General features: G+C 44.3%; 1 protein-coding gene and 1 long non-coding RNA gene across 8 annotated transcripts in view; one reads left to right on the forward strand and one right to left on the reverse strand.

Moving 5' to 3' along the window:
• BCAS1 (brain enriched myelin associated protein 1) overlaps window positions 1–22,724 on the forward strand; it is a 117,103-nt gene that overhangs the window by 78,233 nt on the left and 16,146 nt on the right. For 3 of the 5 annotated variants that reach the window (XM_047770830.1, XM_047770827.1, XM_047770826.1), the window contains 2 exons: window positions 9,875–9,916; window positions 17,624–17,794. The exons of 1 other annotated variant lie outside the window; for it this stretch is intronic. In XM_047770830.1, the coding sequence (XP_047626786.1) occupies window positions 9,875–9,916; window positions 17,624–17,794 (213 nt within the window). The remainder of the gene's footprint in view (window positions 1–9,874; window positions 9,917–17,623; window positions 17,795–22,724) is intronic. One more of the 5 variants, XM_047770828.1, reaches the window with a different exon arrangement.
• LOC125122470 (uncharacterized) lies at window positions 397–9,116 on the reverse strand. Of its 3 annotated transcripts, none has more exons than XR_007133823.1 (4): window positions 8,965–9,116; window positions 6,414–7,081; window positions 1,436–1,621; window positions 397–846 (listed from the first exon to the last, which is right to left on the reverse strand). It is a non-coding gene; the product is annotated as an uncharacterized LOC125122470 (long non-coding RNA). The 3 variants fall into 3 exon arrangements; XR_007133824.1 differs by lacking the exon at window positions 8,965–9,116 and having other exon boundaries at window positions 6,414–6,505; window positions 6,888–7,519; XR_007133822.1 differs by lacking the exon at window positions 8,965–9,116 and having other exon boundaries at window positions 6,414–7,519.

Raw genomic sequence — 22,724 nt, forward strand, 5'->3', positions numbered from 1 at the left:
AGCCTGGGATCCTCCATATGCCTCAGGTTCGGCCCTAAAAACAAAACAAAACACAAACAAACAAATCAAAAAGGTAATTCATGGAGTTCCTGTCGTGGCGCAGTGGTTAACGAATCTGACTAGGAACCATGAGGTTGCGGGTTTGGTCCCTGCCCTTGCTCAGTGGGTTAAGGATCTGGCGTTGCCATGAGCTGTGGTGTAGGTTGCAGACGCGGCTCGGATCCTGCGTTGCTGTGGCTCTGGCGTAGGCCGGTGGCTACAGCTCCCATTAGACCCCTAGCCTGGGAACCTCCATGTGCCGCGGGAGCGGCCCAAGAAATAGCAACAACAACAACAACAAAAAGACAAAAAAATAAATAAATAAATAAATAAAATAAAATAAAATAAAAAAGGTAATTCAATTAAAAGGAAATGTTATGTAATTACAATGGTACTGATAATAAGTAATCAGGGTCCTCCAAGATGACAGAACTGATGTGCAGGTTTGTTGCAGGAAAACAGCAGTAGCGGATAAAGGGGAGGGGGCAGGAATAGGTGGAGAGAGGCTGCAGACCAGAGTGAGGGTCTGACACCTGTGAAGGGAGAGAGGGAAGGAGCCAGACTGAAGGTGATGCTGAGCCAGTGGGGATCCCAGAGCAGAGCCTGCCCCCTGGGGTGGGGGGCGGTCCTGCGTTGGGCAGGAATAGCCCAGCACCCTCTGTGCTCAGTCACTTCCTGGCCACAGCCGGGGGAAGCTCCGTGGCAGTGGATGCCGAAGGCGTGAGGGTCAGGCTGTCCTTCTTGCAGGGACGTCTGAGCAGCACAGGTCCTCGGCTGTCACAGACGATGGATACAGTGTGGCAACACCTACACAGGAGGTCGGAAAAGAACTGATGTTTGGGGAACACTGGTGTAAGGGTTAAAAGCCTGGAGTCAGACTGATTCAACTTTGAGTCCCAGTCCGCCTCTGTGAGCCTCAGTTTCCACATTTGTGAAATGCAAATAATAGTCGTACCTAAGTTATTGAAATGAAGTGAGGATTAAATTAAATCATGCCGCTAAAAGCCCCCACACCAGGACTCACACAACAGCAGCCAAAGAGCAGTCACTCCTACCTCCGTCACTTACTTCCTGTGGGCTCAGGAGGCGGAGGCAGGAACCGCGTCCCCCTCTTCATCTTTCTGCACTGTCCAGTTTGGGGAAGTTTCTAAGCTTCTAAACCTTATGTATTTTATCTTTGGTTCCTTTTGGGATCTGTAAGGGGTATGTTAGTTCCCCTTTGAAAGTCAAGAGCTTCCCATTGAACATGAAAATCAGGACCACTTGGCGTTCGTCTGTTCATTTATTTCAGTCTCATTGGGTTTTGGTTTTGGCTTTGTTTGTTTGTTTGACCGCTATTTGGCTTTATTTGTTTAGTCGACCAAATGAAGTTAAGAGAAACTAAAAACCAAATCACCTGTGACTCTTGTCTTGCCTTCTTCACCCATTCAGAAAGAACAGATTTACATGGACGTGAAATGGGGGTGATGCGGTCATCCAGCAGTAGTTTTATTCACTGTCTTTGTGCCAAGTTTTTGTTTGTTTGTATGTATGCGAAGTACTGGACATTGAAGAAACCTCAGGGACTCGCTTTGCTGTACACCTAAAAGTAACACAACATTGTAAGCCAACTATACTCCAATAAAATTTTAAAGTAAAATAAAATAAAAACAGTCCCCAAGTAAAACACAAAAGAAGAAGAAGAAAAATCAGGGAATAAATAGATTGCTTACATTCTCATAGAGGAACTTATTTCTAGTAGGAAACAGAACAAAAGTCTTCTTTTTTCTTTAAATTAGAATAAGCTTTGGTTATAAAACCATTCTTGGGAGTTCCTGTTGTGGTGCAGCGGAAGCGAATCTGACTAGTATTCACGAGGATGCAGGTTCAATCCCTGGCCTCGCTCAGTGGGTTGGGGAATCCAACGTCTCCATGAGCTGTGTGGCGTAGGTCACGGATGCCACTTGGATCCCCCGTTGCTGTGGCTGTGGCTGTGGCTGGCAGCCTAGCCTGGGAACTCCCATATGATGGAGGTGCAGCCCTAAAAAGCAAAAGAAAGAAAGAAAGAAAGAGAGAGAGAGAGAGAAAGAGAGAAAGAAAGAGAGAGAGAGAGAAAGAGAGAAAGAAAGAGAGAGAGAGAGAGAGAAAGAAAGAAAGAAAGAAAGAAAGAAAGAAAGAAAGAAAGAGAAAGAAAGAAAACCATTCTTGTAAAAATTTTCAGAACAAGGCATATAATAGAAAATTCTGATATTTCCACTAACCCTAACCTCTCTTTCTTCTCTTTTAATTGAGACACTTTTAAGCAAATGTTGTAGCTTCCTAAGTCTGTAATTATGAATATCAGAAATGAATTTTTCCCCCAACAGGCTGTCAGTGTGAAGTTATACATTGTTTTGATGTATATTCTTGATTCCTAAAGTAATTCTTATTATAAACAAAAACACCCTCTGAGAATATTAACTTCAAGTCATGCTGTAGTTGCCCCCCCAAATGTCTAAATCCGGTTATGTGGAAAACTGTCCCTTATTACTCAGAGTTCATTGGAATACCATTTGCCTTGGGACCTCATGAAGGTTATTGTCTCTGTTTGGGTTTCTTTTTCCTCGTCTGCTGCGTGAAAAGATTGGAACAGATGATCCTTAAAAATCTTGGGTAGGGCAAGTTCGCATAGCAGCCAGAATCGGAAGGATGGGACTGTGTGACTGTGGGCAAATGACTTGAACACGCAGAGCCTCTATTTTCTTATGTGTAAAACAGAGACCTTGAGAGTCTCTCGTGTTGTCATGAGAATCCAGTCATTGACACTGAGAGCATCCGAGACACGGCTCCGTGGACAGTGTTACCCTCATCGAGTGTGTCATCGCTGGCCGTGATCTCAACATCCGTGTGTGGTGTTCCCACTGTGTCGCCACGGGATCGGTGGTGTCTCTGGAGCACCAGGACACACGTTCGATCCCTGGCCCACCACTGTAAAGGATCCGGTATTGTTGCAGCATAGATTGTAACTGCAGCTTGGATCTGATCCCTGGCCTGGGAACTCTATGTGCCACAAATGCGGCCAAAAAAAGGAAAAAAAAAATCTGTGTGTGGCTCCTGGTGCCAACAGCACCCGATGCACAAAACAATGAGGTTTATACGCTACCATCGAACGACTTAAAGTCCACTTGGAGGAAAGAGATACATACTCGAGCATGCACCTGCGGGTGTGTACATGTGTGTGTCTGCACACAATTCGTAAATGATATATTTGGAATATCTTCAAAGTGGCTCTTTTCCTCCTTTCCTCTGGAGGAGACAAATGAGGAGGCAGAAAAATAATGTGAGCTCTGAAGCCAAAGAGACACATAATCAAGTCTCAGCCCTGACAGTTCCTGGCCCATGACTTAGACCCTCCAGGTCTTGCTTTCCTCTGCTCTCAGAGTAAGTGGTGATACCTACCTTTCATGATTTGGGGGAGAACCGAGTAAGAAAATGAGGGCAAAGTGCCTGGTTCTCAGTGAGTGATAGTTCTACCCCCTAAACAATCAAATTTGGGATCCAGCGTTCATTAATCCGAGGAGGACAGGTAAAAAATGCTGCAGGTGATTAGACAAGGCAGTGGTCAGTGTAGGTCAGAAGCAACCAAGAGAACTTAAGAGCGCCTGTGACTCATCTGGGTTATTGGTTTCAAATGCAGAAGTCTGTGTGTGACCCCAGAATCCACAGGGATTCTAGTTAAGAAAGCCTGGCATAGGGTGGACAGTTACGGGGCACTTGAAAGTGGGCTGAAACACCTAGCCTGGTAGAAACGGTTGTGGGCATGAAGAACGCCCTTGTGGTTGCCAAGGGGGATGGGGAGGGAGGGGGATGGGCTGGGATGTTGGGGTTCATGATGCAAACTAGTACACTTAGAAGGGGAGCAACGAGGACCTGCCTTAGAGCAGAGGGAACTCTACCCCATCGACTGTGATAACACGTGACAGAAGATAATATGAGAAAAAGCATGTCACTTTGCTGTGCAGCAGAACTTGGCAGAACCTTGTAAATCAACGGTGATAAAATGTTTAAAATTTAAAAAGAAAAGAAAAGGTGTTGGGAACACCGTGAAATCAATGAACGTGGAACAGCCGTCACCCGATCAAACTGGTGCTTTGGAAGACCTGCTAGCAAGAGGCTGTCTGCTGGTTTAAGGGCGATGGGCTGCATTTTAAGCAAACGTTCCTTTGAGAACTGAACGTGCTCTTCACAGGAGAGGGGCACGTGTTCATGAAAGTTACATGATAAGTACATGTGCCCTGTAGATCCTTATTCTCAGCAATTAAATGTCCACCCAAGATCCTTTAGATTTCAAACTGGGCTTTTGTGGTGGTTAAGGAGGCTGGACAATTTTGACCCACCCGATTATAGCTAGAGGTCCAGTTCATGGAGAAAGATTGAAGTGTTTCTGGTTTTGAGACTGGAATGAGAATCCCACGCTCTCGTGTTTGCTGACCAGCCTCACACCTTGTGGTGTTCTTCTGACGGAGGGATTCGAGACCCCCAGACACGCCTTCCGGTCTGCAGAGGTCGACTGCGTGCTTTAGCCTCCTTCCCTCTCATTCGCTTTGATGTGAGCGGCAGCGCCATCCTTCCTGTCTCTGGAATTCCCTTCCTGAATACATCCCCCGTGTGGGAGAGCCTGTCAGCTGTCCCCTTCCTCATCCATCAGAGATCACCCATCACAGCATCCTTGCCGGCCGTGGACGTGAGGATGGGAATCTGGTCCTGCTGGGTCCTCAGCTCCCAGGCTTTCCACTGTGTGGAGAAGATGGGGAGAAAAGGAATTCGTTCTCCAAGGCCTTCGTCTATAGTTATGTGTTGAACATGGAATCCAGGCTGGTTGCAGATATGCAATGAAATGTGAGAAAGGAAAATAAAGACACACCTCATTTTCAAAGGCTTCAGAGCAAGAGCAAAAGTGTCATAGATGTTTCCTAGAAAGGAGGGACCTCTGGCTCCACTGTGACCTGGAATACTGGTGAAAAAAACTAACCTCACACAGAGCCCAATAATATGGGTTGTTATTGTTATTATTATCTGTGTTAGTATTACCATTTTTTTTTTTCATTGCTGTAGAGTTGCCTCTAAGGCATGTTCACAAGATGGAGAGATGCAAGCCAACAAAGAGTATTTATTAGAGCATCAAAACCACATGCAGGAAGCTGTCTCTGGGGCAGCCTCTGGCACTTGGCCTCAGGCCTGTTTATTCAAGAATGTTCTTTTGTAACTTGGTCAAGGACCAAGCTGGGTGGGCTCATTAACGGAAGCCAAAATATAAACAATAAGGATTTTGGAATACTAGCACGCTGGGCTGAAGTTAGGATGTCCTAGGGCTTTTGTTTCACAAAGGTCTGTGTGCCATCAGCCTTCGGGGGGCAGGTCATCACGCTTTTATCTGAGATCCGTATCGTCCTGTTCCTCGGTCCAGTTTTGGAGCCTAATACAACCTAAGAGCTGTGTGAAACAATGTCTGCTCTTGGAGTTTCCGTCGTGGCTCCGTGGTTAACGAATCCGACCATGAGCTTGAGGGTTCGATCCCTGGCCTTGCTAAGTGGGTTGAGGGTCCGGTGTTGCCGTGAGCTGTGGTGTAGGTTGCAGACGCAGCTCAGATCCCGCGTTGCTGTGGCTCTGGTGTAGGCCGGCCTGTGTAACTCCGATTTGACCTCTAGCCCGGGAACCCCCACATGCCGTGGGTGCGGCCCAAGAAATGGCAAAAAGACAAAAAAAATAAAAAATAAAAACAAGTCTGCTCATATGGGATTCAGGAGCAAACATATCTCTGGGCTGGATATAAGGAAATTTCTAAAGCAACATGGAATTAATCAAGAGAAGTCTTCAACAGGCCACGGAAACCTGGCTTGGGCCGCTTGTCCCCAGCATTCACGACATTGCTTCCATTGGAGTTCCCGGCGAGGCACAGCAGAAATGAATCTGAGGTTCAATCCCTGGCCTCGCTCAGTGGGTTAAGGATCCAGGGTTGCCGTGAGCTGTGCTGTAGGTCACAGACGTGGCTCCGATCGGGCGTTGCTGTGGCTGTGGTGTAAGCCAGCAGCTGTAGCTCTGATGAGACCCCTAGCCTGGGAACCTCCATATGCTGTGGGGTAGGGCCAAAAAAAAAAAAAAAAATCGCTTCCATTAATTGAGTACACACTATGTGCAGGCCCCGTGCTAGGTGCTTTATATAAGACTAACATCGGCGATTTTCATAGACTGATGGACATAAATCCACACCCCTACTCATCTCGTTCACATAGTTCTAGGAGTCTAGGAAAGGCGACCACCAATGAGGTCCAGGCCCCCACATGTCCCTACTGGGTGCGCAGTCCCAAACCTCACCACCGCCACTGGAGCCACCCACAAGATCCTTGCCCACTCACCAGACGCCTCACCCACATCCTCACTAGCCGAAGTCACTGCCACTTGCAAAGTAGGAGGAGAAACTCTGTGCTGTGCTTCGCTCTGGACCAGCCTGTTGGGACACAGAGTGACACCGTTTAACAAGGCTCACCTCGGCATCCACACAGCCCCCTTCTCCCCAGTGCACACCTAGCTCAAGGGTAGCTGAGCTGGGCTGAGTTTCTCTGTCAACCACCAGCACCCTCCCCAGCACCGACCTGCAGGTGGCGGGTTGGCCTGGAGTCCTTCCTTCTGGGGTGTGGGGCAGGGGGTTCTCTTTCTAACATCCATTTCCTAAAATCTTTATTTCTGCTCCTCTGAGACACCCTGACTTCTAGAAAAGACTAGAGACAACTGAACCCTCATTCCAAACATGGTCCACGTTGTTCCTCCTAGCACACACACACACACCTCCAAAGCCTCAGATGCCCACGGAAAGGAAGGTCCTTACGTACCTGGAGGAGTGGGGTGGCCTGACCCCCAGATGCCAGACATAGGTGAGTTTCAGCTCTGCCTCAGCCATGACTTCCCGTCTCATGATTTCTCATCTTTATTCCTCAGACCAACCCTCTGGTCTACTAACCAACCTACCTTTGAGTAGGTGAACTGAGGCTCAGAGAGGTGTGGTTGGCTTGCCAAGGTTGCACAGCTAAAACAGAGAATTGGAACCTGACTCCACAGTCCAAAATGCTCGATCTTGGGTTCTGAGCAGGTTGGTTTGTGTGCTGAACACTAAAGAGAACCAAGAACCTGGAGTCTCATTATCCATTTTAGGGTCCTTCTTTTAACTGGATATTTCAGCCACCCCAACATGAAGGCTACATCCGTGGGCTGCTGTGCAAACATACACAAATATGCAAAATGATCTTGAGTGGTTCTTGGAGACAGCCCCAAACATTTAAATGGTCACATAAGACAAAGTGATTTTCCTCCCATTCTACTTTGTTTCCTTTGGTGACATTAATTATGAAATCTCTTCTTGATATTAATAGGCTTTTTTTTTTTTACTGTGTTAACGCTTGCTGATCTCTTTTCAACAAGAACTTAAAAATGATTCGAATTTAATGAGCATTTTTGTTTTACATTACATTCGTAATAATAATAAGATGTTTTCTTTCTTTCTTTTTTTTTTTGCTTTTGAGAGCCATACCCTCGGCACATGGAAGTTCCCAGGCAAGAGGTCGAATTGGAGCTACAGCTGCCGGCCTATGCCACAGCCACAGCCATGCAGGATCTGAGCTGCATCTGCGACCCACACCACAGCTCTCGGCAATGCTGGTTGAGGCCAGGGATCGAACCCACATCCTCATGGATCCTAGTCAGTTTTGTTACCACTGAGCCATGACGGGAACTCCAAGATGTTTTCTTTTAAAATATTTTTTCAGTAAAAAGCTAGTCAACTTAAAGAAAAATATCAAGTAAATACAGGTTTTACACGAGCAGGTTAAGCATCGTGAAAATGCTATGCAAGTTACTGACATTTTAAGAACTGCTCCACTGGACTAATTCCCCAAATAAAGAGTGTTTTGCTGAGTAGTCTAATGTTTAAAACAGGCAACAGCAATTTCTTGGGGAACAGGCAGTACTTCTAAGGCCAACTTTTGAAACCTCAGAAAGATCTGGATGGAGATGAAGCTGGTGGAAGCATCACTGCTCAGAGTAGCTCCTCCCCTCCTCACCGTCGTCTCCCCCAAGTTCTGTGTCCTCTGGAATACAGCGAGCAGTCAACGGCCAGGAACTTTCCAGACACAGGAAACCAAAAGCACTATCTAGTCTCCTTACAACCAACTGGGGCAGGAAAGCGCGCTCGAAAAACTAAAAGGGCTGATTTCCACCGTGGGAGGGTTCTCTCAGCCTCAGGGAGACAGTATCTTGACTCTTGAAACGTTTGTGGGTGAGGTTTCAGCAGGTCTTTTAAAATATCATTCAATTCTTTCCCTTTTCGTGAAAGGTTAAAGAGCAGCAAAGTGGTCTGGGGGAGAAGGGGTGTCATTCCAGGAAAACTATACCGCTTGTAATTCTTTCTCAGTGCTCTATAATTTCCTGACAATGAGAAGCTTCCAGAAAACCCACAATCCACTTTAGGGATATTTTTGGGGTGTGCCCAGGTAAGCATCCATATGAGATGATAAGTGGTCCATGCTGAAGAGCTTATCTAGACAGAAAGCAAGTCTGGAAGCAGAAAAAGCAGCCCCTACAATCACCCTCCCCCCCCCCAAAAAAATTCTTATCCTTCAAATCATCGTGGTCAGCAGGGAAATTCAGGTCTTTGAACCATTTCCACCTTTTTCTGAGTGTGCCCTTCTGAACACGTGTCTTTACGTCTCCATGCTTCCAGTTCTTGCTGTGTAAGTGAAAATCATCACACTCCCGGCTCAGGGGTAGTTAAGTGAGATTATGCAAAGCACTGAAGGAAGGAGATACATTTGTAAATGTCAGTGTCAGTTCCCCTGTCCCTCTCCTACTGCCAGTTTTAAAGGTAAACACAAAGGCAGGACTTGGAACAAAATCAACATGGGTGAGAGTTCTTACCTTGGAATCCAAGAGACGAAATGCAAGGGTCCACGGACACCCTGATATTTTTTGCAAAATATCTTGTGTATGCTTGCTTTTCTGGAGAGTCCGGCTCCGTCAAGTGAGTCTCAAGGGGTCTGTAAACACTACCACCCTCCCCAGCCGGAAAAAGGCTTCGGAACAAATGCAAAATATATGCAAAGATGACCTCCCACGTTGGAGCTTGGCAAGCCGACATAATGATTGTGACATTGATAGCATTTGGACAACTCCTCTCCTGTTGGGGCAGGACTGCAGATGCCAGAATTACTGCAGAGAATAACAGGGCTTGAAGTCATAGGCATTGGATCCCGGCCACGTGGCCTTCCGTGAAAGTATTTTAACCAGATTTTACTTTGGCAGAAAGACACTGGCCTACACTTAAGGCTGATGCAAGAAACAGCCTGGGATGCTGGCCCTGCCCCACCATCAGGATACGGCGGATACTTTACATCAGTGCCTCTTCCCTCTATGGCGACTATGGGCTGAATTTCTCTGGACTTAGGACCAGAATTTTCCTGAGCAGCTCAAGTGTCTTACCTGTGTGACTGATCAGAGGTGCCTTTTTTCATCAGCTACCAGAAGCTGTCCAGTCAAGCATATCACTTGCCCACAGCCAAGACAGGGGTGGGTGTTTTCCGCAGCAACCCCACTCCCCGCTCCTTTTGTATTCTGGCTGCATCTGTATGTTTCTTTTTCCTTTGTTGCATTTTAAAATACATCGCTTAATTTGTATTTATCCTGCCGCACTGTTTATATTTGTGTAAACCTCCTTGAAGTTCTCAGAACCAGGTGTACATATGCAGCATCCAAGAATTGCAGCAGCAAGCTCTTGGCTCTGGTTTTGGTAACATCCTGACTCTTCCTTTTGTTTTTATCTCCCCTTTAGTCAGTTAAAGAGGATTCAGTTCCCACAGGTGCAGAGGAGAATGTAAGTTATGTGTTAAATGACAGAAAATCATTCCATGCTCATCTCTGGCGTAAGGGACCCCTGGGCATCTCAGCTCTGGGGTCCTGGGTCCCTGCATGCTTCCAGTGTGATTCATTGCCTGTAGACTCTTTCACCCTTTCACGTGGTTGGGGACCATCGGGAATACCTTTGGATGGATATCCGTAATGCTCATGGAATCAATGCAAATGAAACACAAAATCAGAGCACGCGTTTTAGCATTTGTTATCAAGTAGGGGCTGAAAGAGTCTACTAAGCATACCAACATCTTTCCACCACCTTAAGGGACAATGGTGCTGCACCCTCTGCTTCATTCTACTTTGATTGCTCTTTTGCCTTTATTTCCATGGCAACCAAGATTTTCTACTAACTGCGGGTGGTACCCAGGACAGGTAGGCAGCAGGTATGAGAGCATACTGCTGCAGTAGATGCTGGGAACCCGGGTCTCGGGCTGGAGAGCAGTCTGTGTGGGTCTGTACTTGACAAACGTAGGTTGAGCCTCCCTCTCTTTTGGGCCTCTAATTTCCAAAAGTGATGCTCAAAAGTTTCAAGACAGTGTATTCACGTCTGAAGGAGGTGGCTCTGTGTGAGACACCACAAACATTTATCTTGCCGCAACATCTTCCAGGGAGATGAATAAATTGGTCTCATATGTTTCAGACCCCAAACAGCAGCTTTCTGCTCTGAAACAGTGCCGTCTTTGGGAAATATTTTAAGTGGGATAAGTAGGTTCACAGCTCCTTAAGACAGACACTGATCGTTATCATTTTGCCAAAGCCAAGTATGTTTGGACCTTTCTAGGTGTCTCTTGTCTGCTTGCCATGGGATAGGGCTTGTGTTTTCGCTTTTATTTCATTGCGGGGACTGAGCAGAAGTTGAAAATCCAAACATGTTTCAGATATGTCTGTGATGTGGAGTAAAAGCTGGAGTGGCTGTGTTGTAATTCTTGTTGGGTGAAAGAGCTTTGAAGTCTGCTTTGTTTTTGCTCTTTCTTTTTCCTTCTCTCCCGCCCTCTTTTTCTTTCCCTCCCTCTCTTTCTCCCTCTCCTTCTTTCTTTCACCCTGCCTTTCTTCCCTCCTTCCTCCTTTCCTTCCTCCTTCTTCCCACCTCTCCACCTTTCTCTCTTTCTTTCTTTTTGAAGCCAAACTTAGCTCCTAAAGCTCAGGTCTCATGAATGTATCGGCTATTTTCTAGAGCATTTAAGTCTGTATTTCAGCAACCTGAAAGGAGGAGCTCCGTGAGTCTTCTTCCCATGAACTTGAAAAAGCTATACGTTAAATCCAGAGCATCTTTTAGCTTCGAGGTTCCAAGTGTTTTGAAGAGAAAATTCTTTTTTGGATATGTGTGTGCTGATCCGAAAAACCCTGTGTCTCTTGCAGCTCACAGGCGAAAATGCAGAGTTGATCTCTAACAGGCAAACAGAAAGTAGTTTATTTCTAGTGTGAAATTTGAAACAGAATAATACCATCAATTAGAGTTAAATGATTGATACCAAAAGATAACACAACATCAGATCGAGATACAAATGAAAGCAAAACATTTTGTTAAGAATGAAACATTTAAAAATTGCTTTAAATTTAAATTGCTATGAATAATGTTTCTGTTTTTAAACTGCCACATTTCATCTCCTTACTGACTATTAGTTGGAAAGAATGAGGCTAAAACATTGTGATCTTGAGCCCATCACCCCAAGCTGTGCCACCACTTGGACTTAGTTTTACTCATTTCTTAAATAGCCATAGTAAGATTACCTACCTCTTAGGATTCTTGTGAGAATTAAATGAATGATGCATGTCATGTGCATACTTTAGTGCCTGACACACAGGAAGAACTCAGGAATTCAGGGGTTGGCAAACTCTGGTTCACGGGCCACAGCCAGGCATCAGCTGTGCTTTTATGGCCCATGTGCTAAGAATGGTTCTTAGATTTTGAATGGTTGGGAAAAAAAAGAAAAAAAAAGAAGAAGACTATTTTGATATGTGGAAATGATACAAAATTCAAATGTCAGTGTGTATAAATAAAGTTTTATTAGAACACAGACACCCTTCTTCTTTTATACCCTCTCTGGGGGAGCTTTCACGCCACAGGGGCAGAGGTGAGTAATCGCAGGGCCCTTTGCAGGAAAGGTTGGCCGCCCCCGGCGGTGATGTCAGGTCGAGGTGTGACGTCAGGAAATGGGTGCTTCCTGTAACCAGCGATTATATGTCCTCCTGAAATGACACCTCGCAGCTGACTCCGTGTCCACGTGGAGTGAAGGTGTATGTAAAACAACTAATTCACTTTCCTTTTCCCAAGTAAGAGAGATGCTCTTAGTCCAAACAAGGGATAAGACTCTAAACCTTCCGAACAGGACAATTCGGTGTCATGAACCACATTACCAGAGTCCTTTCACTTTCTGGCTGAAATGTTTTAAAAGTTCTCTACCGCAAATTTCCAAAACAGATCTATCCACCAGTGCAGAGCAAAGAGCAGGGTGATTTCAACCCCTTTCAAAATTTTTCATGAAAAGAAAAATAAGATTTGGGGGGCCCAGAGAGTTTAACACTTTTCTTAGAATGAGCCACTGGTCCCCATCAGAAATAAAATCTATCCATCCTGACTACAGAAAATATTGACTCTTTCATTGTAATCTGAAAATGTTTTGACCCCTGGTTAATTGAGGTAATATTCTAACTAATGGGGGGGGGGGAGGGGGGAAGGCTTTCCTTCCCGATGACCTATAAGCAAGGTAACAGTTATTTCTGTTGTTTCTCTTAGTGAGGAATTTCTCAGTTGTATGTGAAAGAAAACTCAGCTTAACCTGGACTAAAAAGAAAGTGGAATTTATTGGCTTGCGTGATGAGGAGGTAGAATTGGTTTCCAGTGAAGCTTGATTCAGGCTCTCCCTTGGCTCGGCCTTCAGAGCCTACCTACTTCTCAGCTTTTCCATAGCACATCACCCAGTGCCGAGTAGAGGAGAGACTGGTCCAGAGCAACCCTTCATGTCCCGGAACTTGCTCTTTTTCATTGACTTCAACAGGCTCGTGTGCTCTGTTAGTCGGCATTGCCCGCTGGTGTTGCAGTGACAAGCACGCCCCAAATTCCAGCACTTTTCAACAGCAAAGATTCTTCTTTTTTCCTCACTCATGCTGCCTGTCAGCTGTCAGTTGGCTTGTGGGCAATCCTTATGGCCTCTTCTCCTAAAATCTTGATGCAAAAAGCAGCTCCTTCAACAAGGACATGCAGGTGGAGTGGCGGCGAGAAAATAGCGCCATGGGTGAGCTCATGGAATAGCTCTGAAAACCTTCACTCAGCCTAGATTTACATCCTGTCCACTCACCTCCCGTTCTCCAAAGCAAGTCACACAGCAGTGGGCATGGGTGTACAGTTCTTTTAGGGGAAGGCAGAATGAATAATTGGGAAAAATAACACTTCCTGCCACATGCTCCTGTCGCTGAACTCATATGGCCAAGCAGCTAGACCACGTTGACTGGCTTAGACCTGCTCAACCAGCTCCATCCAAATTATGTAGTCTTAAAGTTAGACAGTGTCACTGCCATGGCTTGGGTTCGATCCCTGGCCTGGGAACTTCTGCATGCCAGGAGTGCAGCAAAAATAAATAAAGTTAGAAATGATTGTTCCCTCAAAGAAAAACCTGGGGGAGAGGGGAGGTTGTGAATGAGAGAGAATGCAGAGTTACTGGGTAGAAAAATAAAATCTCAAAGTTCCCCGGTGGCCTGGTAGTTAAGGACACAGTGTTGTCACGACTGTGGCTCAAGCTGGATTCCTGGCCTGGGAAGTTCCCTTTGGTGTAGGTGTAGTCTTCCTGCAAAAAATGATAAAAATTTTAAAAATGAAGTAAAATCTCTGTAATGTATTTGCCCTCAGATAATCCTGTTACAAGTCCAATCGGATAGAATCAAAAAAGGATTCTGAAATTAAAATTTTCAGTATCAATATTATCCTGTCATGGGTGAAGTTTGAATGGAGGAGATCTGTTTTGCTCTAAAGCTGTTTCCCAAACTCACAGCTCTAGTAAAAACTATATAAACCAAATTTCAAGAGTAAATATGGTAGTACAGTAGGGGCAAAAAGTGAAACCTTTTGCTGAAGTGCATATCATCTGTGTTAATCCCACTGGCCACCTTCATGCAACATATAATATCCCCTACCGAAATCAAACAAGGGAGATTTAATGTGAAAATATAGCATGCATCTGATTTTTATCATGTCCATCGTACCTCACATTCAGATGTACAGATGCAGTCATGTAGTCTGAATAAGGAACAACTTTCTCCAAAGCTCTGGCCTGGAAAGAAATCAGAAAGCTATCCAAATAAAAATCAGATGCTTATGTCTGTATATGCAGATTAGATCCTCACTTAGCTCAACTCCTTCTAGATTTTCCACACTGGATGTCAGTGGATTTGTTCCTTGGCTGCTAAATGCTAACTTCTTGGCCTGACTTCAAAGCTAATGAGAGTCTCTAGAAGTTTCCCCCCTTTTTCACCCCTACTGAAAAAGTCGTGTTTTGAAAAATGGACTCTGGGCTAGGATGTATAAGGTGACACCTCTTGACACTTGGAAAGGCCCAGCAAGAAAACTATTGGCACGCAAATAAAATTGATTTACAAAGTTATTGCCATGCAGTTGTTTTATCATGTGAGTAATTGTCCCTCCAAGGCCTCTGCACACAAAAAAGTACTTGCTGCCTCAACCACAGAATAATTCTGAATCCAGAGTCAGTGAGTCAGACTCTGTTCACTACTTTCCCAAGGGCCATTTCCTATTTCTCCACCCTTTTCCCCTTGATCTCAGTTAAAGTTGGCAACTACTACATGCCCAAAGTATTTTATTATGATTTCTCTACCAACAATCCCATGTTCTTGCCCAATAATTAATCTAAGGGTGACCTGCTTTTAGCCGATGAAATGTACTCAGAGGTAGAGGATCAAAATACAGAAGTTCATGTGGAGCAAATTTTTTTGCTGTGACCTTTCTTAGGACGTTGGGTTGAGGATGTGATGCCTGGAACTGTGGCAGCTCCTTTATATCCATGGGGTAGCAAATAAAAGGATGAAAATCTAGCATGGCAAGCATGGCAGAGCCATAGGAGAGAAAGAGCCCAGGTTTTAAAAATATTGTGGAGCCCCTGAACCAACCCAATAACTTCTACTTTCAAACATCTTGTTCCATATTGTTACTGGTTAAGTCACTATTAGATATTAAGTTACTGGTAAACAACTCCATCCTCATTGAAATGACTGCTTACTTGTGGTTGACGTTGGCTAAGTCATTCACTCATTAAGATTCTTCATCTGTAGGACAGGGATAATGTTATCTACGCTGGGCTGTCTTGAGTAATTCAGTAACTCTTTATGGCTGTAATATATTAAAAATACCTTATACAATGTCTGACATAGTAAGAGATAGTTATTAATATCATCTCTAAATAGTGGACATGTGCATGGTGGATGATTCCAGATAAGTCGTGCCCATGGAATAAATTGCTCTCATGTGGCCTAAGTAATAACCACTAGAATTAATTGAGTGCTTATTGTATGTCAGGCACTGTTCTAAGAATTGTACATGCATTGCCTGATTTAATTCTCAAAACAACTTTCTGATGAGTGTACTGTCCCCATTGAGAAATGAAAAAACAAAGGCACAGAGATGTTGAGTAGGAATGTTGGATTAGAGCCCCTGGAAGGAGCAGCGTCAAGATTTAGGTCAGCGGGTTAAGGTTCTGGCACTGTCACTGCAGCCACTTGGGTTGCTGCTCTGGTGTGGGTTCGCTTCCTGGCCTGGGAACTTCCACATGCTGGGAGTGTGGCCACCAAACCAACCAACCAACCAACCAACCAACCAACCAACAACAAAAGATTTAGGCCCAGGAAGGCTGGCACTAAAAGCTGTGCTCGCAATGACTATGTCAGGCTGCCTGTATTTCAGACATAAACCCCAGCGCACTTGTGGCTGAAGCTTATTTTTCAGACATGCGATTGAATTAAACCAGGCCCGGATGTGGAACTCTATATCACATCCAGTCTCTTATTTGGCTTCATTCTCTACCAAGTTTCCTAAAGACGGGCCTGAGTCAAAGACGGCTGCCCAGCAGCAGACGCCTCCTCACAGATGTGTTTTGTTGGCCAGTCCAGGGCTTTCGATTCTCTGAGTGTCTTTTGATGGGACAGCTTAATGTTTATTTGGCATAGTCCCCACGACTCCTTTTGGTCAGTCCATGTGAACTTCACCTGCCTTGCATCCTGGGGACCTTTGCATTTATAGCTCCCCAAACTAGATCTTTGACTGCAAAGGGAAAATGCTGGGACTTGTGTCCATATCTTAAGAAATCAAAGGTGAGCAGGGAAGGCTATGATTCCATTGCCATGTTTGGGGATGCTTCTCTGTGTTGGTTTCTTGACCAGCCCCTTCCTGCTTCAGCTGACAATATAAGGATTAAGGGTCATTCTCAACTCAGATCATTTCGGTTCTTTGCAACCCAATGGAAGATCCTGCATGAAGGAAAGGAAAATGATTTTTCCACGATCACTCTGTGTTTTCTGAAACTGCTGTTTCCCTTCCCCTGCTCCCTAACAGCAGGAACAAGTTCAGGGGAGCTGAGGGTCTGACAGCAGCCAAAACCAATGTAAAAATGTCTTTGGCTCTAGGGTGCTCCCCCCTGAGGCAAGGATATAGCCAACGTTCAGGTAAAGGGCCAGACAGTGTTTTAGACTGTGCTGGCCACCTACAGGCTCTGTTGCCAATTTTTCAACTTTAAAAAAAAAATTGTACAAGCCTTTGAAAATGTAGAATCTATTCTTAGCTCAGGGGCCATCCTCCAACAGGCCCAGGGATGAATTTGGAAGGAGTCTGCCAACCCTTGCTTGCCAGAGAAAACAAAAAGGAAATTCTGAAACTCTCTCCGGGCCAATTTAACACTGTCGTGTTGCAGGGGCCAATGCAAATACAGAAACTGACCGGGGCCCAGCGCAAGTGGCATGAGGCAACACAATCCACAAAATTTAGCATCAGAGCACAGGTGAATCAGACCTGCCATCCCAGCGTGGGCCATCTCTTCAGACCTTCAAGGGGTGCTGAGCTCACTAGGTGCCTTGCTGAGCGCCATACGGAACTCAGCCAGAGTTCTTTGGCCAAGGTCATCTTGCTTCTGAAAGCGGGAACCTCAGTTAAGTAACAAGAACAGACGGCTGGTCTGGGGAGAAGTGAGAAATAAGTTAACGAGGAAGTCGAGTCCTTTCAATTGAGAGGCTTTCCCACTAGCCTTTCTGCAAAGAGGACAATTTCACCAGTCTCGGGGGAGCGAGGATGGAGTGGACTACATCCTGGCCACCGTCCTAAGGTTGGACTCTTAAGGAAATCCTTACGCCCGATTTTTACCCAGGCCAGGTGTGATTCACCTTTAGCGCAGACTGAACAGGTGGCCTAAGGGCGAGGAAGAGGTACTGCGCATGCTCTGAAGGGCGGTCCTTAAAGGGCCTCCGAGTGAGGCGGGAGTTTTGCCTCTTTGGAGGTGATGTGGCGTAACTTACTAAAGACCTGCCTGTGTAGAAACAGCCCTAGACACCAACCCGTAGCTACTGTTGTGTGGTCGCGGAGGCAACCAGGACCCCCCCTTTAGGAAACATGTTTGGGGGATGATTTTTTTTTTTTTTCCCCACTGTCTTTTTACCTGGCAAATCAATCCAGGTGGTGTGTGAATCACCCGTAGAGGTTGTAAAGTCCGAGGAGGTAGAATCCGCCCTACAAACCGTGGATCTCAACGAAGACGATCACACCCCTGAACCCGCAGAAGCGACGCCCAAGAGGGAAGATCGCAAAGCACCCAGACCCTCCCTGACGGCGTTTCTCAGGCAGATGGTAAGCCCTTGCGTCCAGGACGGGGCAGCTGAAACCCCTCGGTCAGCTTCCGGGACCAGAGAACCCCTGTCACAGGTGGCGAGATATGATCCTAGGTGGGACAGTTGGGAGAGGAATGGAATAAGAGTTATGCAGTGAGAACCTTGCTTTGTGTGCTTCTGATTCAATCACAGAGGCTGTCTCTGTTTGTGCTAATGTTCCTTAACCTTTCTTTAAGCCCTGCTGACTCCCATTTTAACAGTGGAAGAGCTGGCCTTGGCTTCTGAGCCGTGAAAGCCAACAGTACCCACCTGGAAGTTAATATATTATTGTTTACTTTTAATTTTATTTATTTGTGAAAGTTTCCTTCTGTTTATGGCAAATGAGGCTGCTTTTCTCGTTATGGTAATGATATGCAGTTTCCTTTGAAAAGGCGTTTATTTACATAAAGAACATAAGGCATTTTTTAAAAAGGATTAAGGAATAAATAGTTCAAGTTGTATATTGATGTTGGAAAAATTCTGAAGGGGATGTATGAGTGGCAGAAATTTGGGCTAAGCTGGTTTGTAGATAATTCCAAAAAGGAAACTGTAATTTTCTGATAGTGAGTGTGTACAATTTAGTTGGTGAATTCGCCATGCTTTTAATTTCCGTAGAACAGAAAGAATGGGGGCAGACATCTTTTGGAGTCAATGAAGAGTCATGTGCGTTAAATATCTAAACATCCAGGACCTTAAATAATATAATGCAATCAAGCCCAAATTGGTTGGAAGACCAAAAAACAAAAGCCCTTAAAAGAGGTCATTGGTTTAATTCTCTTTTAATGAAAAACAAGAATTTCATTATAGTGTGCCTTTATTTTCAGGAGTATTTGGGAATTTAATCCCTTGAGAAAGCAACTTTCTCATTTCACAAGCTCAACCTGTTAAGGAATTCTTTCTCATCCACAAAACAAAACAGAATAAAACCCTTGCCAGCGGGAGATGTGGCATATTAGAAATCGCTCCGTTGGAAATAGTTGACAGGAATCATTTTCTTTTATTGTTGAATTCTCAGTGGGCAGCCTGTATGGCTGGAACCCCGTCTGTAGTCCTGGCCATTTACTCTGCAGTTTGGCACTGAAAACGGGCATCAAGATTTTGAGATTTTTAAATCAATTTTTACACGACATCAGGAAAGAAAAGAACATTTGGCCTCTTTCTGGCAACCCATCTAAATTACAAATGGGATCCCCAAATAACTCATCATAACATTGAGGATGAGCCAGCTTTCTCGTTTCTGGATAGAGTTGAGAGATCGGAAAAAAAAGAAAAAACAAACCAGCAAATAGAATGATGTTCTCTTCCAAATCATCAACATGAAACTTCTCATTTAAAAGAGAAGAAAAGCAAGAAAGACTTATAAGCCACCTCCTGCCTCCATTCAGACACATCCTTAAATTCGAATGAGGTTCCACATTCACATTTATCCTCCGGAGTTATCCATTAGATGCTGTTTGGGATTATTTTCTCGAGCGGTAGAAACTATAAATCTGAACTGTTGGGGTGAAGTGGAAGCAGGGGACCTTTGGAAGTGATTCTCCCCTGGACTGGGGGAGTAGCAAAGGTCAGTTCATAGTGTCAGGTCTTCAAATGTCCATTGTTCTTATTTCCTCTTGCCCATTGAAAGGGTAGTACCTGGGAGCTTGAATATTATTGCTTCCTTTTAATGTTTAAACCCCCATGCTTCCAGAATTGTTGTGATTTCCCCTAAAATTCCAGATATCCTCATTATTCTTGTCTTGCCTTCTGTTTTGTTTTCATTAGAACATTATATTACCCTGGAGATTAATTCAAATACACAAAAGACAGGGGTTTTCCAGCTCACCCCAATCCCCACTCCTCCCTATTGTCACACCCAGCCCAGCTCCGTCGTTTACGTTACTGGCCCATTCCCTCTGAGGATTTGAGTTTGTAGCCCCAGATCTAGAGCTGCCTCACTCTTTATAATGACTTCATTGAATCCCATCTGGATTTATCTTGTTTTGATTAACCCCTGCTCTATGCATGGACATTTGGTTTGTTTCCAGCGGTTCGCATGTTATTCACTTATTCAACAAATGATTGTTAAGGGCCCACTCTATTCCAGGCACTGGAGATATAACAGTGTGCATAGATGTGGTCCCTGGCCCCAGGGAGAGTGAAGCCTGGTAAAGAAAACAGATTTCTTTTTAACCCGACGCAATATGCAGTGAGTTGGTACCATGCCTTCCACACGTGATCACCATTTCTTCATGAACCTGTAAGAACATCCTTACAGACCCACTTTTTGCACACGTGTTGATATCCTCATATTATAGACTCCTGGAAGTCAGCTTCAGCCCTTATTTTTTGCCAAACAGTTCGTGGCTTCCAAACTAAAGTCTTGGAATTTATGCAGGAAAAACAAACCCGCTCTAAGGCCTTGAAGACAGAGACAGTATCTGGCCCATCACTATGGAATTTTTCTTTCTCTCTCTCTCTCTTTTTTTTTTTTTTTTTTTTAGTATGTGCCTGAGCATTATTATTGAATAAGCGGGGGCTTGAAACTGATTTTGGATATTTTTAGCAAAACATAGTTTTAAAAAATAATTGATTTAATAGAAAACAGTGGCAAACGCATCACCCTTGTTTTATAATCAGTGTTTCCCTTTATCTGATCATTGACTTTCTACTTTCTAGCCTTCCCTTCCCTTATGTTTCTTTTAGATACTATATTTTACTCTCCCATAGTACTTCTTGGTTGAATTTTTTTTAAATAAATGCATTGCCCAGTTCATTTCTAAAGAGAGCTTGGTCTTTCCAGAAGTTAATCTTTCATACAAATAAAAATAGAATATCATTTTTTCAAATGATTGTATTTCAGGGAAGAGAAAGCAGAGATGTCCTAATATTGCATTGGATACAGATATAGCACTTCACAAAAATCCTGTGAGCGCCCACGGGCTTTCAGAGTAATTGCAAGGAATAATTAAGACATCTGTCACACCCTAAAGAGAAAAGGACGCGTATGTGTAATAACTCAATGATTCGTCAGGAAATTGGCTATTTGAAGCACTGGTATAATTTTACAGAGTGAGTGTGTGGAGAACTCTGGTCGTATATTCACACAAACCAGGCAGGCAGGTGAAACCAGAAAGATGGGAGATGGAGGTTTGGAAATACAGATTTATACTTTGTCAATCTTAGTAACACCTTACACTTGAAAAGTGCTTTTCTTCCTCCAGACGATTGTGTGTTTCCCACCTGCTGTTTCTTTTGTCTCTTTCTTTAGACCATCCGTTTTGTAAGAAACTCTTTGGGGGAATAACCTTCTCAGGCTCAGCTAAGAAAGACTGAGTGTCAGTATTAGGCAAATTAAAGACCAAAGGAGGCAGCCAGGAAATGAGAGGGGTTTTCTCCATCACATTCCATCAGATAACCTGCTGAAAGGTATTGTCTAAAGGAGAAAGAGGGTGGTTTGGAAGGATAACTGTAAAACCAAAAAAAACAGGAGTCTTCCAGCCAAAGTTTTTGATTTCAGATTCTTCCCTGAGTATTCAAATACGAAGACTGAGTTGGTTTTTAAGGAAAAGTTGCTGAAAGTAGCATTTGTTTGGGCAATTCCTGTCTCCACCCGCGACTTGCATTCCTTCCTACCCTAAAAGGGGGCTCTGTAGTCATTTGGCGGGTGTCAGCTATTAATAGTAATAATAATAATAGCTACCACTTGTTTATTGCATGCAAATGATTTGGCCAGGCCTGTGCAAAGCACAGTGCATGCATCAACTCGTTTATTAATATAAACCTCCTGGGAAGCATTCTTACTGCTCTCCTGTGCAGATGACCTGCCCAAGGTCACAGAGCTGGTGGGGGCAGAGCCCACATTCAGGCATGGGCTTTTCTAAAGCTCACCCTTGTGCTCCTGTGTTATTGCTGCTTCCTGTGCTTCTGGGAGCCATTTTCTTTGAGAGTAAGTAGAACAACTATAGCTCCATTTTGGGGACTCTGTTATTAATGTTTTCTGCAGAAACATCATTTTTATGTGTTGGGCTTACCCGAAATTCTGCTTACCTGAAATGACAACAAAGTGAAAGAAAGGAGAATCCATACATGACTTCAGCGAAGCTTGGATGTGAGCTTTCTGAATATGCTTGTCACAAAAATGAGCTTTGCCTTGGCTGTGTAATTTTGTCTGAGTTGTCCAGTTCGATTTCAGGGGAGCAGCTTGGTAAACCACAGAGGTTGGACTCAAAAACCTCTGTTTATCCTGGAAGTTTCTAGCAGGTCTCGTTGCCTGGATTTATTGTCATGAGGGAGCTCTGGTAGACAGGTGGGCTACTGTACTCACATCCATTAAAATGTCATTCCACTTCTCCTTTTAAATCTCAACATCAGTTGGAATAAATCTCTATCAAAATACATTTGCATTCCTTGCAAAGAAATGTCAACTGACCACCAAACATTTCCGCTAGGATTTTGAACATCTAAGTGATATATTTTGGAGATGGTTCAGACATCCTTCAGTGTATCAAGCTATAGGAATGCATGACGCAGTGAAAGACATTAAAAATGATTTCATTCAGAGGCAAGGCTTAGATTTGCCACTAGATCCCAGCTCAGCGCTGCAGGCTAGACAGCCCTGAGGTGCTTCAACTTTGATTCTTATGAATAAAAATCAACTCTGTAAAGAAAGTTGCTCCATATCACACTGGGGAATCTCTGAAATTACTTAATAGTCTTCAGACTGCTCTTTAAAGTGCTAAATAGACTCTGAAAGGATTTTAGCCTCTTTAAACAGAAACTCTGTTATTTTTGACAGCTGGAAAAAATAAGCTTCTGTGGTTATGGTCCTTTGACTGTAAAGGCCAGCATGAACTATTTTCATTTGTCCCTGAAAGAGGGCTCTGCCCAGAGGAAGGGGAGGGGGGATAGAAAGCAAGCAAAAGAGAGGG

Source organism: Phacochoerus africanus, chromosome 3 (genome assembly GCF_016906955.1).
Source record: "Phacochoerus africanus isolate WHEZ1 chromosome 3, ROS_Pafr_v1, whole genome shotgun sequence".
Lineage (NCBI taxonomy): Eukaryota > Metazoa > Chordata > Mammalia > Artiodactyla > Suidae > Phacochoerus > Phacochoerus africanus.